This window comes from Zonotrichia albicollis, chromosome 1 (genome assembly GCF_047830755.1).
Source record: "Zonotrichia albicollis isolate bZonAlb1 chromosome 1, bZonAlb1.hap1, whole genome shotgun sequence".
Classification (NCBI taxonomy): domain Eukaryota; kingdom Metazoa; phylum Chordata; class Aves; order Passeriformes; family Passerellidae; genus Zonotrichia; species Zonotrichia albicollis.
Window position 1 is genome coordinate 83,502,378 of NC_133819.1, and position 15,631 is coordinate 83,518,008.

At 35.7% G+C, this 15,631-nt stretch overlaps 1 protein-coding gene across 5 annotated transcripts in view; it reads right to left on the minus strand.

Annotated features, from left to right (window-relative positions):
* Positions 1–536: 536 nt before the first annotated feature.
* Positions 537–15,631, minus strand: part of MTRR (5-methyltetrahydrofolate-homocysteine methyltransferase reductase) — a 28,479-nt gene continuing 13,384 nt past the window's right edge. For all 5 annotated transcript variants that reach the window (XM_074546042.1, XM_074546036.1, XM_005484270.4 and 2 more), the window contains 10 exons: positions 13,231–13,353; positions 11,436–11,589; positions 10,580–10,668; positions 8,714–8,894; positions 7,322–7,364; positions 6,706–6,892; positions 4,311–4,429; positions 2,762–2,854; positions 2,495–2,674; positions 537–1,547 (listed from right to left, as the gene is read on the minus strand). In XM_074546042.1, the coding sequence (XP_074402143.1) occupies positions 1,403–1,547; positions 2,495–2,674; positions 2,762–2,854; positions 4,311–4,429; positions 6,706–6,892; positions 7,322–7,364; positions 8,714–8,894; positions 10,580–10,668; positions 11,436–11,589; positions 13,231–13,353 (1,314 nt within the window). In that variant the 3' untranslated portion in view covers positions 537–1,402. The remainder of the gene's footprint in view (positions 1,548–2,494; positions 2,675–2,761; positions 2,855–4,310; positions 4,430–6,705; positions 6,893–7,321; positions 7,365–8,713; positions 8,895–10,579; positions 10,669–11,435; positions 11,590–13,230; positions 13,354–15,631) is intronic.

A 15,631-nucleotide genomic window follows, 5' to 3' on the forward strand; every position in this document is an offset into this window, starting at 1 on the left:
TAGAGATTATATGACAGAGATTGATATAACCACTCTGCTGAAGACCTCCTGCACAAAAGTTTAGTTGGTATCTTCCAAAGTTACTAAAATAATCATTGCACAGATTATATCATAATCTTACTTCCAGGAACTTCACTGGAATGTTTCTTCTTTAAACACATGGTTTTATTCTAACTGATCATTCTAATTTTTCAATTTTTTAAAAAATTTACCTACCAGTTAACTAATAATAACTAGAAAACAACGAAAGTTGCAGCAAGTGATGTGGCTCTGATTATGTGTAAGTCAAAACAAAACAACAATTCCTCCCAGGAAATAAATAATGATTTGCCTAAAACATTTACTCACACTTTGTGTTTATCTTTAAAGGTCTAAGCATGACTTGGAATCGAGGAGACAACATGGATGTTTAGAAGTCAGAAAAAGCAGAGGGAAGAGAGCAGGGCTCTGAAGAGAAGCCTGAATGACTTAGTTTTACTTTTCCACCTATTTGTACTCCAAATGTCTCTTGTTAGAAAGACAACCACACACTTCAGTAATTTGCTTTCAGCCACTTTATTTTGCAGTGGGTGGCCATACATAAGGGCAACTACTTTCAAAACACCGTATTTTCTATGTCTTCAATTTCAGAAGATTAATTTAGTAATTTGAGAAAGTATTTACCAAGCAATATTATTCAATTAACCAAATCCAACACAACTGGTGAGTTTGCACATAAATTAAACCACAAATGTTTCAGAGACAGGAATGAAAACAATTTCAAAAGAATTATACAGGAAGATCTAATAAGCATTAAAATGGTGTGTTGCAAATTTTGAGACATGATATAATTATGTGATGGAAAAGCCAATTATTTAAGAGAGCTTTGGAGTTGAAATTTTTCAGTAACGTGTCTGTGGAATACCCTAGACATTCATTCCTTTTGGCAGTTATTGTGCAAGAAGAAAATATACAAGCAGTCTCAGGAAGTATCTAGGAAGTGTTCAAGTAAATATTGGCAAGCCAGTAATGTATTTCATGATTTACAGATCATTGTGCAACATATTTATTCTGTAACATCTTTATGTATATATTATAGGAAAAGATACATGATGTAATGTGAAGATACAGTTATGCTTGTACAAGTGCAGAAGTTTTTAGTTTATACAGGAACCCAATCTTAAGACGAAAAATCAAGGCACTGAGACAGTCCAATATGAAACATCTCTAAAAAACCATACACTTCAAAGGCCAGCCTGGTTTGTTGTCATTTAAAAGGTTTCATGTTCCTGTTGGAAAGGTCAGTAGAGAAAGTTAACCTTTGTGTGACTACTGACAGAACTTTTGGCAGTTACTTTTAGTCAAAAACAGATGTGTAAAAGGAAGTATTTTGTATAACAAAGATATAGGGAAAGCTCAACATTTAGCTCCAAACATCCTGCAAATATCGTTTTGCTTCTCGAAGCATGGCCAGGCTCTTCATTGCTTCCAATTTGTCAGCTTCCATTTCCACGCTCAAAATGTCTACTACAGCATCACTTACATTATCAGCCATGTGCTTCTTATCTCTGAAAAATAAAAAATAAAGAAGGAAAAGTGATATAGTGTATTTTTCCATTTATCAATAGCTTCAGAGGCAGACAACAGGAAAGAATCATTAAAAAAATCCCCAACAAAAATAGAGCTTTTATATTGTACAGCATGATTCTCAGACTTTTCCTGTAGCTGAGCATTGACATGAACTAGGGATTCTCTCAATCAAACACTACATAGTTTTCAGCATGCTGTAATTCCTAAGGAAAAAAAAAAACCCTTGCAACCCTAGTTGAGCTGGCAGAGAATAACTTGTTTCTTTCTAAGGAAGAACTGAACCTGTTGAATAAGCTTTGATTCCTATATCACTGCAGAGCTCAAATATTAAAGAAAAAAAACCAAATGAAAAATTGGTACCAAACCCCTCACTTATTAATAATATTATTTTCAATACAAATAGCTGACATTTACATCTGCAGGAGAACACATTAAGATTGGGCCCTATATTCAAACAGTTTGTCCATTTATCAACAAACTTTCTAAAAACCTTGAGCCTCCAGATAAGTTAGTAACAAAACCTCCCCGTGTAAAATTTATTACTATGACAGAGCTTTAGTATTCTGGAGCATCTAAACCTGGAACACAGAAGACTGCTATTGTCTCACAGATGAGCGGTTTCTCATCACATCTGTTCACATATATAATTTTCTAAAGAGAAATCAACTGTCTTGAAATCTGTATCATTTAATTGAATACTGAACAAAAAAAGGAAAATCAATAATAAGCAACTAAAACAATCAGTGGAACTGTGTGGTTACAAGCTGTACTTCAAGATTATACTGGAAAACAGTAGACAGTCCAGCTCTCCAGGAAGGCTCTTTCAGCATCATATTGGTCCTTTCTTTCAGACAGCTCTAAGCCTTTCCAAAGCCTCAAACTTCTGCTATTCTCTTTCTGAACAGTCCATTTCCACTCTACTCACCCACATATATAGAAGTAACCTCTCTCCTTCAGCAGAACTCTGGCAACTTCCTTAGCACAAAGCCTAAGGACATCTTGCACATATTTAGGGGGGGCCACTTCCGCAGTTGAAGAGTCTCTTGAGAAACAAACCTTAAGGTGAGTTAAGGTTCCATTTTTAAGAAAACACTGGAGCTCATCTCTGAAAGGTAATAAAAACCTGTTAGCAATGGCTCAGAGATGAGCACTACCTCATGAATACAAAAGAGATGTTAAATGGTGAACTTGCTTGAACAAATAGTCCCGATCCTGATGCCGACAACCAAAGAACAGCCATGTTTCTCCAAATTCCCAGTCTGTATGTTGTTCTCTGAGCTTTTGCCTAAAGAAAAAAAATCAAACCCTTTTTATCAAGTGAAGAATCTGAAACATATATAACCTAATTTTCGTTTAAAGTAAAATTTTAAAAAGCCTCTCGATTGGCAGAAACTTAAAACAATTTAGGTAAATCAAAGTCAAACCCTCATTTGATTTTCTTGACCACTCACTTTCAGACTAGCTCAAGATCAAACCGTTTTTTTTTTTTTGTCACAGTTTCATATTGGAATAGTCAAGACTGACATACCGAAACATCTCACAAAATAATCCTGACTGATTCACTACCTAGGTAATCACTACCTTTTATCCTTCATTGGAAGCTATGTAAAACCACTTGGGGAAACTCAGCAGTTTTAGAAGGCTTTCCATTTAGCTGTAGATACCTGCTAGATATTATGACTAACAATTTATTAACTATCACATCATCAGAAAAATTATTTCATTTTCTTGAAATAATGCTGGAAGTGTTATTTTAAAGGAGTTTTAGCTGCCATTTTCTAGTTACACCAAGATAGAGATATTTCATTTGCACTTTAAAATAAAATGCAAAATACTTTTGAGAGGTAGAGGTATATTTGAGAATCAAAATTAAGGAGTACACAATGATTTGGCTAAAGCAAGGCATGGAGTTAGAAACATCATGTCAGAATTTCACTTTTCTGTCAAATAAAATGCTTTGAAAATTGCTATAGGACCCAAGAAACTCCATTACCTTGCTGGCACTAATGAGTCACATTAGAATATGTACTGGTTACCTTTAAAACTTAGAACCATTCCCACCCAAATACTTCACTCCTACTGTTCTTTTCCTCAAAATTATCAAGGTTTTACATATTCTTTGTGATGTGCTGTCACTTTTTGAACAAACATCTCTTGGCCTTGCAAAATTACACTGCTGTAGCTGAAGAGGGAAAATAAGAGATCCACCCTCCCTCACACACAAACTCCCAAAGACTAGTGCTGAGTTGAAGGTACTGGTGCTAAGCTCCTTATCTTAAAACACAAAAATGTAAACCACACAGAAATAAGACAATATGGGAGAAATCTATACATTCACCATGCCTTTTAATATAGATGCCATTTCTCAAGGAAGTGGATTGAATAACAAACTTAAGCCAATCAACACATTATAAAAAACTATCATACTCTTACAGGCCTTCCACCAGCAACACAAAGAGATAAAGGATTTAATTTTTTATTACTATTTCTGCAATTCACCCAACTTCTCATATCTACTATGAATAGTAAATACAGTCAGATGAAAATGTAAGTTTTACTACTTTGAAACACAAATAAATACATGAAAAATGCTTGTTTAAAATTATTAAGACTGCTTATAATCAGCATATCACCATTACATAAAGGAAAAAAACAATTAACTGCATTTATACTCAAACCCTCAGGCTGTATTTCTCCTCAACATAAAAAGGCTGCTCTCCAGATAAAAACTTGGTACATACCTATGTTGTAGGAAACCAATAAATGGTGCAATTCCAGTTCCTGGACCAACCATAATGAATGGCACAGATGGATCTGCAGGTAAGTGGAAAGCATTGTTTGGACGAGGAAAAATAGAGATCTAAAATAAAATCAGGTAAAATATAATTGAAGGGTATTCTTAAGCCTTAAAAACACCATGACATTTTTAGAACCTTCAGGATATTTACACAGCATATGTACCCACACACTCTTCTAAATCCTGAGCTTCAGAGTTCATCTTTAATGCCACACAGACATTTAGCATAAAATCTCACAGAAGTTTCTGGAGAAAAAAAAAAACAAACAACAAAACCACACCATATTTACAAACCTATTAATCCATCTGGAGGAAAACTGGGATAAACCCCACAGACATGAGTTGCTGAATATGAAAACTGACTGCACCACAAATTTGGGGAATACTGTTACAGAATGCACAGAAAGATTGCTGTTGGCATTCAAAGAGAAGTAAAGCTAGTTTATTGCTATCAAAGGCAACTCAACCTTTTTTCACATTGCGGGAGGTCAGGATTTGTTTATAGTGAATTGAAGCCTGCTGGTAAAGAGCCTGCTTTCTTAATTTTCGTAAGTTTGACATGATTTCCAAAAGTGCATATGGTTGAGGGGAGGCACATAACAGCTCTAAGATCTTGGAAAATATTTTATATAATCCCAGTGATAAACAGTAATTCTAATTTTCATATCTGTATCAGAAAGGAAGTCATATTTTCATATGAGCTCCATACCTATCCTCTGAGACACAGCCAAAAAAATCTATAGAAAACAAGAGATTACTATTTTTAATTCCAAGAGATTATTCAAGACTCAGCAGCAGCCATAGCAAAGCTTCATACGTTAAAGTCGTAAGTAAATATGTAATTTGTTTTGTACATTAATTATGAAAGGATTTGAATTTACTTTCAAGTTTAGCAAAGGAGAAAGGCAGTAGACCAAGTTATTTAAACTTTGTTGTGTAAATATGAAAGGTTTAGCACTGTTAATTTTTTTTATATCTTAATTTACTACAGATATGACAATGTTAAAGAGCATTATTTTCCTAGTTTCATGATGATAAAAAAATAGAATAATTCTTGCTGGTGAGGAATGATACTTTATATATATACACTTCACACCACACTTGAGTTAGGAGGATATTTACCCTATTAATGATTCCAAACTGGTCATTCTTTCAAAACAGACTGCAAATGGTAAACACATTTATACTGTAAAGTGTATTCAATTTATCTAATATATTTTTGCATAAGATCACACTCATCTGTTCTGCGTGGTTATCCCATATATTTCTGCAATCTATGTGCACTGCTGCCCATTTATCTATGCTGAATTCTAGCTTGTGCAGTAGACAAAATTGTTTCTAAACTTTATCCACTCATTTTGTAATAATATTTTTTTTTCTTTTTATCCACTTCTTTTTCTTTTATGATCTTCAATTAATTTGATATCAATTATACTTTAAATAAAGAGCAAACATGAACACTGGAATAAGATATATGATGCACATATTAATCTTTGCATTAGTTTAAAAAATGAAGATAACTTGTATGGTGTTTTTCCCCATTTCGTCTGACTGATACCTTGAATTATTGGCATGGTTTTCTTTCAACCATATCCTATTCTTGTTTCCATTTTTCATAATCAAATATAGATTAGGCTGCCAGTAGTTCTTTTAGAGAAAAGACATGTATATCACACATATCAATTATATAGTAGAATTCCTATTTTCTAATAATTAGCTTAGACCTAGTGGCTTTGAGATGGATTAATTACACAGAATCTCTGCCACAAAATGAAATGAGGGTGAAAAAAATAAATAAGTACCTTCTCCCAGTAATATCAACTGTGCCAATCAATCACTGATACATGCCAGAAAAAACCACAGAGGACTGTCCCCTGTGTCATAGTCAATAACTTGGCCTTTGCAAACTCTGGAAGACCTGACAAGAAATGTGAGTTTTACAGTTTCTCCCCTATTACCTGCCACTGCTTCCTGGAAATGACCCAGTGCCTCACTCTTGTGATGCAAACAGTCACAACCATTTAATTACAAAGTGGTAGTTTAGTCCACGAAAACATCCTTCAAGATACACTTAGAGCTACAGAGGGGTGGAAAACAACTCTGGCCTTTCAGCAATGGGAAATTTCACAACTTAGGTAAACATAGTTAAGTAAAATTTAACTTTAGTGTTTAGGAATCAAGTTCTGGACATGTTATACAGAAGTAGGATAGAACTGCAAAATTAAGGTTTATGCTGCCAAACCACCTGCCCTACATCACAACAGTGAACAAAGAAACCTGCTGTTTTTTCAGACATGCATACATTTAATAGTTAATGACTTCAGAGCTAATATTCATACCTTTTCAGTTGAAGAGCTTTCTCCTTTTGTACCCTGAGAGTTTTTACTGAGGTGCAGTAGAGGTGCAACTAACTCAGCAAGCCACCCTGTACAAACTCCTTTCCGCGAGACTGGTCTAGAGGGACCGGCAGGGAACTCCACAACATTAAACACAAAGCACAGCCTTCCTGGCTGATATAAGTCTGAACTGCAAAGACAAAAATGTTAAAAACCTACCTAAAACCTGAGAAACAGCTATACAATCTTGCAGCAGGTCTGTATGCAGCCCAAACTACTTCAATCAAATCAAGATACTCAATGTTCAGCTAACTGCATAATATTTATATTTAGTCGGAAATTGTTTTAAGGCTGGACTCAAAAGCCAGTGTCTACAGAAGGGAATCTGAATTCCTACCAGATTTACCTGTGTGTGAGCTTGTTCCTGAGAGCTTTACCAAAGTCTTGTCACAAACTCAGAACAATATTCTTTCAAATAATCTATGTTTTTTGCAATAGGATCACAACTATGTTTTCTCCTTTACTCTTCTCCTTCCTCAGATTTTAACATACACAAACATATTTGAGAAAAACCCCATGCCTAAATAACTAAGAAGATACAATTTGAATACTTCATTACCTTGAGACAGAGTAAGATCTGGCTTGTAATTTAGGAAGATGTTCTGTAGAATAGAAAAAAAAAAAGTATCACTTATTTGATTCACCCCAATGAAGATATCGTATAATGAGTGTTTACACTACAACAGATTACAAGGTATTTTAATTTAACTGCAATTTTACTCTAGTAACATTCAGCGTTTGTGGTTCAGAAACAAGCAATTAAGACCTGAACTCTATTTTGAATGGGTTTTGGACTTTGTGGAACGTCAATTAGAGATCCTATACAATGAAACCAAAAACTTAATTTATGGGCTTCTTGGTCAAACAAAAGTGACTGTAAGGTGTACAAAAGAGCTGCCAGTTACTCCACCTCAAATGAGGTGAAGCTTGAAATTTAATTTTCCCCACCTTTTCTCTATGAGCTCAAAAGCTCTCAGAATAGAAACTGCTTTATTGAATGTTTCCTATATATAATATAATGTCCTAGAAGAAGCAGATGTGCCAGCTTAGTTTCAAACCACTGATTACCTATGCAAAGTTTTGAAATCTCAGCTGAAAAAACAAGATACAGGAGTTCACAGACATTTTTTGAACATGCAACCCCTTACATATATCATACATACATTTATGTCTATCTATGTATGTACAAAAGCAGAACTACTCTTTTTGTCAGTACATGGACACCCTGACATATTTTAAAGGTGCTCTACATAAGATAGTTGCTAGGTGGAGTTAAGAAAAGGTAGTGCAGTGAAATTACTTAAACAAGACACTAAATCCATTCAGCAATTTTGGGTAAAGGTAGACAAAATGACTGCAAGAACATGGAAAGCAATTTCTTTTGACTCCTACTATGAAACATATCAAGAAACTCTGGATTTTAATTTGAAAAATAACTGCCAGCAATTTCAGATGCATTTGACATCATTACAGGTGCAGTCCCATCCTTTCAGTGTTTTATATCAGGAATCCAGTGAGTGTGTTAGACATAGCATAAATACAGATATACTGGGAAAAGCATTCTGTTTTAACAGGTAGAAGTGCAAGAAAAGACCATGTAGGCAGAGAAATTAGGAGTTGTAAAAATATATCTTTTATAATTGTAAGCAACTGATAAACTAATTCATAAAGACCCTAATCCTGCAAGCAGCTTATGCTTACTTTTCATGTACAGGAGTAATGCAGAGTCAAAGCACTGGTATGAACCTGAGTGTTTGCAGAAAGAAAGCCAAAGACTATGAACCATAAAACAGAGCTTTGTTCCTCAACAAGAGTTTCAGCTTGATCACTATAGAAACTATATTCCTAAAGCAGTAAACTGAACAGCTACTCCCTTTTCTTGGAAAATTGAACATTTAGCCTGATGCATTTTCAGAAACCAAATCTAATTAAATCTGAATCAGTCTTTTACCAATTAACAGGCTAAGTGAAGGCCTGCAGCTTGGAAAAGCATGAAGTAAATCCAGGAGGCAAACATTAGAATCTCTAATAAAGTGAGTATAATCAGAGGCTCCTTGTCTGCTGCAAAGCTCTTGAAGCCTCCGTTTTTCTCCTGCATCACTGGTACATTCCACAAGAGCTCGCAAAAATGCCTGTAGGGAAGAAAGGAAAGAGTAAAGGGTAAAAAACTTGTCCACTTGGGAAAATGATCACAAAACTAGGAAAAACTTGGGTTGCCTGGGGACATGAATTAAATTAATAGATAATACACTTTATCAGTTTTTTTTATTGCTCTTCTAATATCTACAACAAGTTGGCACATCAGGAAGTCCTACTTAGCCTGACCAAGGAAGAGACAAAAAAACAGTCACAAGCCATTTCCCCCAAAATTCCAGATTTTTGAAAGGTGTTCTTATTGCCCCTATTTACACTTTAGTTAGGCAGCTCCATAACACAATTCAAGATAAAACACCATTTGCTAGGGTACAGAAGCCAGGTAATGAGTAACAAAAATCTTAGAAGAGGTATGACTATAAATAAAGTATGGGATTAAATGAGTCATGTTAACGTTGTTGTGGTGTTTTATTCTATACCTCATGCCTACACACTGGTAAACTTTTCTTAAAGGGAAGCTAAATTGAGCATTGTAAGATAAAGTGAAGATCAGATGTAAGTAGTTACAAGGTGTTTTTTTTCAAAAAAGAAAGATGGAAATAGACACAGTGCATAAAAGAAAAGTGATAGAAAACACCAAATGCAATCAGATGACACATTCTACACAAAGGAATACTTGAAAAATAATGTATGCTCAACCATAGAGCTTCCAGACAATAGTTTTGAGTATGGAGTGACATAAAGCACATTTCAGGCTGAAGACTTAATACAGCAGACAGGTTATAAAAACTGGCTTCAGTGATATTCCCCAGCCAGTACTCTCTGCCTACTCTTATTGCTGAGACAAATTTTCAAAACTATTAAATGCGGTTTTGAAAAGGTTGGAACAACAGGAATATTCCCTTCTGCTCCAAAATCCACTAAATTGAGTAAAAAGCTCCTCCCAAAAACTGATTTCCCTCAGAGACCTGACCACACAATCATTTAGCTTCATCTTTCACGTAAAGTTATCTTTAAAATATGTTCTGACAATACCAGAAATACAGATACGTTTTCAGTTAGAAGCTTTGAATTTTACATGCACAAAAAAAAAGGAAAATAATACATACATGTTGTGAGAACAAATACTAAAAAACCAAAAATCTTCTTTTGAATTCTGCTATGTTACTGAAATGTTAAAGAAAAGTTTTAAAATTTCACAGATTTCACACAACATTGTGAGTTGGAAGGGGCAGACGAAGAACATCAACTCCAGCTCTTAAGTGAATGGCCCACACAGGGTTACCAGCACCATGCTCTGACTAACTGAACTATTGTAAAGGACACTGTGGTACATTTGCATACAGCAACATGTGTATTTTAGCAACTTGACTTTAGAACTTGACAGATGTGGCTCCCTCTGATTAAAAAAACTGTTTACTGTAAAATGACTATGGGGCTAGGTTCAGTCAGCCTTCCGAGTTATCTGGAACTGAGTCATCTAATACTTTTCTGCTTTCTTCCAGACTAGTCATGAATCAAGATACTGCAGAACAGGAATGTCTGCCAGATAAACTACCAGAAGTGACTTTTCTCAGAGTAAAGTACAAACAGTAGCATACAAACTGACAATCCTTATTCACCAAGAGATACCATAACTACACACAAAGCAAGGACAGATCTGTGAGAGACCATATAGCATAGAATGACTGATTTGTCTTTAGAAGAAAAAACACATAAGCACCTTTTTGGGAATTGCTCTTATTTCCAGACACCAAGTTAGAATGAATTTGAGAGTACTTCTTTCAGGGATGTGTTGTGGACGAACTGCTCCTGGTTCAGGGGAAGAACAAAAAACAAAAAGTAAAATGTGCATCTATTAATATACAGAAGTGGCATCACACATCTCATACTTAATAGACAACTTGTGCAGCCCTCAAAAGTGCAGGGAATCTTACGGTGAGAACTGATTTACCTATAAACCAGAACAACAAAGAGCCCTCCACCACCCTGTGAAAATAAAGACACAACTCAGCAGCACCATTAAGACCCCAACTGCAATACAAGACAGGAGTAATTCACACAGGTCCAGCCAGCACTACACAGTGAATCTGAAGCCAGTCCTTCTGAAATATGACATCATAAGACTCAGCAGAACACATCCACAGACCTACAAGTCTATTAAAAGGCACCTTTGCAACAGCATTAAGGCTTGTCCTTGAGGAGTGCAGCCCTCTTAGGATGTAAAACAGATTGACATGCAGTGTGGCACAAGGAGATTTTTACTTCCAAGTGAGGGATTGTAAAAGTTATGTGATTAAAGCCTTATCTCCACAAACATGAAGGAGCACAGAGTAAGAATGAGATGGATGGATGCCAATGCCAGGCTGCAGCTCCCAGTCAAGAGCTCAACTACAGTAAAACCAACAGCAGCATTCTTATGCACCCTCTTTTTTAACACATCACTGTGAGTTCCAACATGCCTCCATAAAAGGCAGTTGTGTTCCCACACTAACAGTAAAAATATTCAGAAGTATGCACACCAACTCCTACCAACACAGAAAGGAGTGCTGTTCCATGACCAGTGCATTACACCTTACCTTTCTTTTTAGTGCCCTGCTTAACTTTTACACAAACGAAGTTGTCTCCTTTTTCAGAAAGCCCCAAAATGTGAAGAAGCTTTTCCACTTCACTGACATTGTTGGGACACATTACACAGAAGGCATCTCCAGGCTGGTACTCAAAACCTGTATCCTGTTTTAAAACATGAAACATTTCTATTAAATCTTACTACAAACCAAGGCATTCCCATTCCTAACAACAACCTTCCTACTACTGTGCTCACATTAAGTCAAATATTTTTACTCTGTACTAACACTTTGCTGTTTTGAGCACATCAGAAATGAAGTAGTCATGTTTTCTTTTCAGGCTTAACCTTACTAATTAGAAAAAGTCTTTCGTTATCTGGTTTAAATATTTGGACACTCTTTAATGAGAACTGCTGAGCAGCCCAAACAGAAAGAAAATAAATACGTATTAAGAGGTTGTGTTATATAATCAGCTCAGATCATTAATTACTGATGTTCTACATTTTCTGGTTGGAGAATAGCAGAGAAATTAAGTCCTCATAATTAATGTAACCTTTTGTAGATACACATCATCACTAAAAGAAAATTTGCTGGTTCAACTATTTGATGAATTGTGACAGAAATGACCAGAATTCCTTTTATTTTTTGGAGGAAAAGAAGAAAAAAAAACAAAACAAGAGCACAGTGAAAATTCAAATCTTAAGACCTAGATTCTAATTTAGCTAGATTAGCTGAGATTCTTGTGTGCAACTGCTGAAACTGTTGTGTGCAACTCAAGCTCCTGCCTGTTACAGGAACATGCAGAATTATACTTGCATCATTATGTTTCCCTCATGCATCATGTGAGTGACCTGCATACACAGACTAGCAAGAATTTTAGGTGAAAAAGGCAAGAAAATGCTTATATTTTCAGTGAGGGCTGATGACAGAATGCATATATACATACCAATACATGCAAAGAACCATGTCGCTCAAAGAATCAGTTGCTTGAAACTTAATAGAATCTATTTATAACTGAGATTTAAAGATGTCTCGTGTATATTGAGACAGATGAGGCTAAGAGAGTCCAACAAAAGGTGCTGCCAAAAATCATAATATCCCAAAAATAATATTCTATCAATTTGGGAAACCACTCAAAAGTAACATTCTTTCCTTTTCAAGCTTTCCTATAAAGTAGTATCAAGCACTCTCTGCCTGCCTTTCATCTTCAAACCAGTATACAAAATACAATCTTCACTGAATAAACTAAACCAGTTTTCTAACTGTGGGTAACCAAGGTTGACAGTTTGAGTATCATGTTAACAAGGGAGAGCAAATTAATGTCAAAGGCAGAAACAGTGCTCAAGAGCTAATTCCTACTGCTTGATACTGTTAATGAAATTACTACTTGTGTAGATTACCCACCATAATAAACAGCCACAATTGACTATATAGTTTGTGAATATCCTTCAAGTTGTATACTTAAAAACTGAACAATTACTCATTTTTAATACTCCCTGACTGGCTTTCTCCACTGCAAATTCCCTTCATAGAGGTATTTCACTCAATATGATATCCATGGAAAAACAAAGTAATTAACTTGACACTTTGCTCCTGTTTTGACTTCCATGGAGTCCTGTTTTTCAGCAAATAAATTAACCTTTACATTTACAAAATGGATCAGCATAAGCTGACATCCTATTGAATACAGAAGTATTTTTTCTTTTTGAACAGTCAAATAAATAATTTTCCCCCCTCAGTTACTATACATAACATGTTTTTCACCCTTTATTTTAACCCACTAAAGAAAAAGCCATCACCAACTTACTGCAATATCAAGCTCTAAGAGCAATGCAGTCTTTACTGCATCTTCCCTAGTGAGCTGAACTGCTTTTGTAACTGGCACTTCAAAGGTTCTTCCCTCTGAGATAAGTGAAGACAGATGTGGATTCTGAAAAAGACAACACAAAAACTTACACTAAAAATGCAAATCAGCTTTATGACATCTTATTATGACGTACAGGAATTGGTGTTGGTACAGGTTGTTTTTGAAGCAATCTTAGAAAACAACTCAAAACAGTAAGGAAAAACATGACTCTTTTATACACATATAGTGTTTTGCTCTTTTTAAAAAATCACATCTAAACAATAACTGGCATATATTCAATTACAAAAAGTCAGTAGGCTTGAACAGTCTAATGGGCCTACATTATTATCAAATGCAGCGAGCTGTTTCATTTTTTAAGAACTGCCTTGAAAATAGCCAATTAGAGAATGGCATTTATGTTAAACCCCAGAAAACTCCTGCCTAATTAAAGGATTATTAGGTGTATAGAATGGACATAAGAAGTCAGAACAGAAGTTACATCATTGCAGGTTTACAGCTTAAGGGTTTGGGGTCCATTTGGGGTCTACTATTACAGGCAACTTATAAAAGGATTTTTAAATTAGAGCTAATGAGCAAAACCCACTCTACAAGACAGCATCATGTCAAAACACAACATTTCTAGACAGGTAAGAATGTGCCCCAAGTATGACAAATGGGCACAAGAGTAATTCCAGATCACAAATGTCAAAGGCTGATCAGAATACAGCCCTCACTTTTCCATCACTACAGTAAGCAAGTTTCATTTGATATCAATGCAGACAAAAATAAAAAGAGGCAGGAGGGATACCAAATGCCTTTAACAATACTCTGTCAAATGTAAAAGAATCATCCTACCAATAGGATGTCATTCTGAAGATCTCCTATTTAAAAAAGGAGACAAGAGCATCACTTGAGACCAACAGTTGGCAGTTTCTTTGTTTTCTTAGGATTTTGACATGGTGATTAATAGCTTGGGCCATATCAAGTCATTGTGCATCAACTGGTCTGCTGTAACTGTCTACATTTGTATTCTCTCCAAGTCAAATTCAAGGCATAATGAAATCAAGATTTAAGCTAAATTGTATTATCTTACACTTCCCAGAAATGCTTTAGACCAACTCACTATTCTGCCCTGGTATTAGTATGTAGCAACTTGCTAATTCAACCCTGAGACAAGATCATTTAAGTAACTGGAGAGATCATGTACCAGGCCTTCTTTAAATGGCAGCGAGTCTCTGCTTGGAAATATCGAAACCTCACCTTGATGAATTTCAAAACACACCAACTTCAGCTCTGCTTGGCAAAAAATATCCATAGCTGCTGTTGCAATGTGAGATACCAAAAAAAGCACATGAATTGCGTGATACCTGCAAAACCAAACATGACCCTACATAGAACCTACTTGTTGACAAGATCTATCCAACTCTGTCAAAAATAGTTCCAAAGGAAAAATATCCATAAACACGCATTTGATTTTTTCCAGTGCTCAAGATGATCACCCTGTTCTATATATGAAATCTGGACTATTATATTTAATCTGTCACTGATTTCCAGATTAGCAGATTCAGCTTTTTCCATTTGCTGTTCCAATGCATAATTAACTTTTTTTTCTATATACAGAAAGGGCATCAGTATTAGAACCTGACAAACTATTTCAGAGATCAGTCTGCATATATGCTGACTTTAAGAAAATGGGCTCTTTTAAGGACTGTAGCAGCACATTCAACCCAACTATTACTCTTTAATAGAAGAGCACCTCTAAATCATAAACCTGAAGAATTTTGATTATTAAATTCAACAACCTGAGCAAAACCAACAGTACGAGGTTTAAAAGAGAAGCAAAATTATCCAGTGTTTAAATCCATACATTCTTCCATAATTATATTAGCCAGACTAAGTGATTCTTTCAGCATTTCCATTAACAGTCTCAACAGAGAATGTCAGTATCTGAAGATACTAAAGGACTTTCATGGTCATGAAAGTTGATCCAGGTCTAGATCTTGAGACCAGTTTCTTGGCCTGGGCCAAGATTCCCACAAAGCGGCCTGATGATCTGCACCCTTGGCTGATCCAGGCTGCCACCTCCTGCTTTGCACTGCTTAGACAGTGGATAGCAACGCTGGATTTGTTACCACACTCAGCTCCTGGCTCCCTGTCATTTAAAGAGCAGCCAGGCTTCACTGCTTCCTTGCATGGATAACTGAAACATCTGCACTCTGCAGGCAAACAGAAAAGTTAAGTCACTCCTGCCAAGAGGAGGTGATTTCCAGCTCATGATAATTCTTCTCTTAGGACAGCAGGTCTTTGCTCAATGTGGCTTCACTAGGAAAAGCATACTGGCTTCTTTTGATCTACAGTTCAT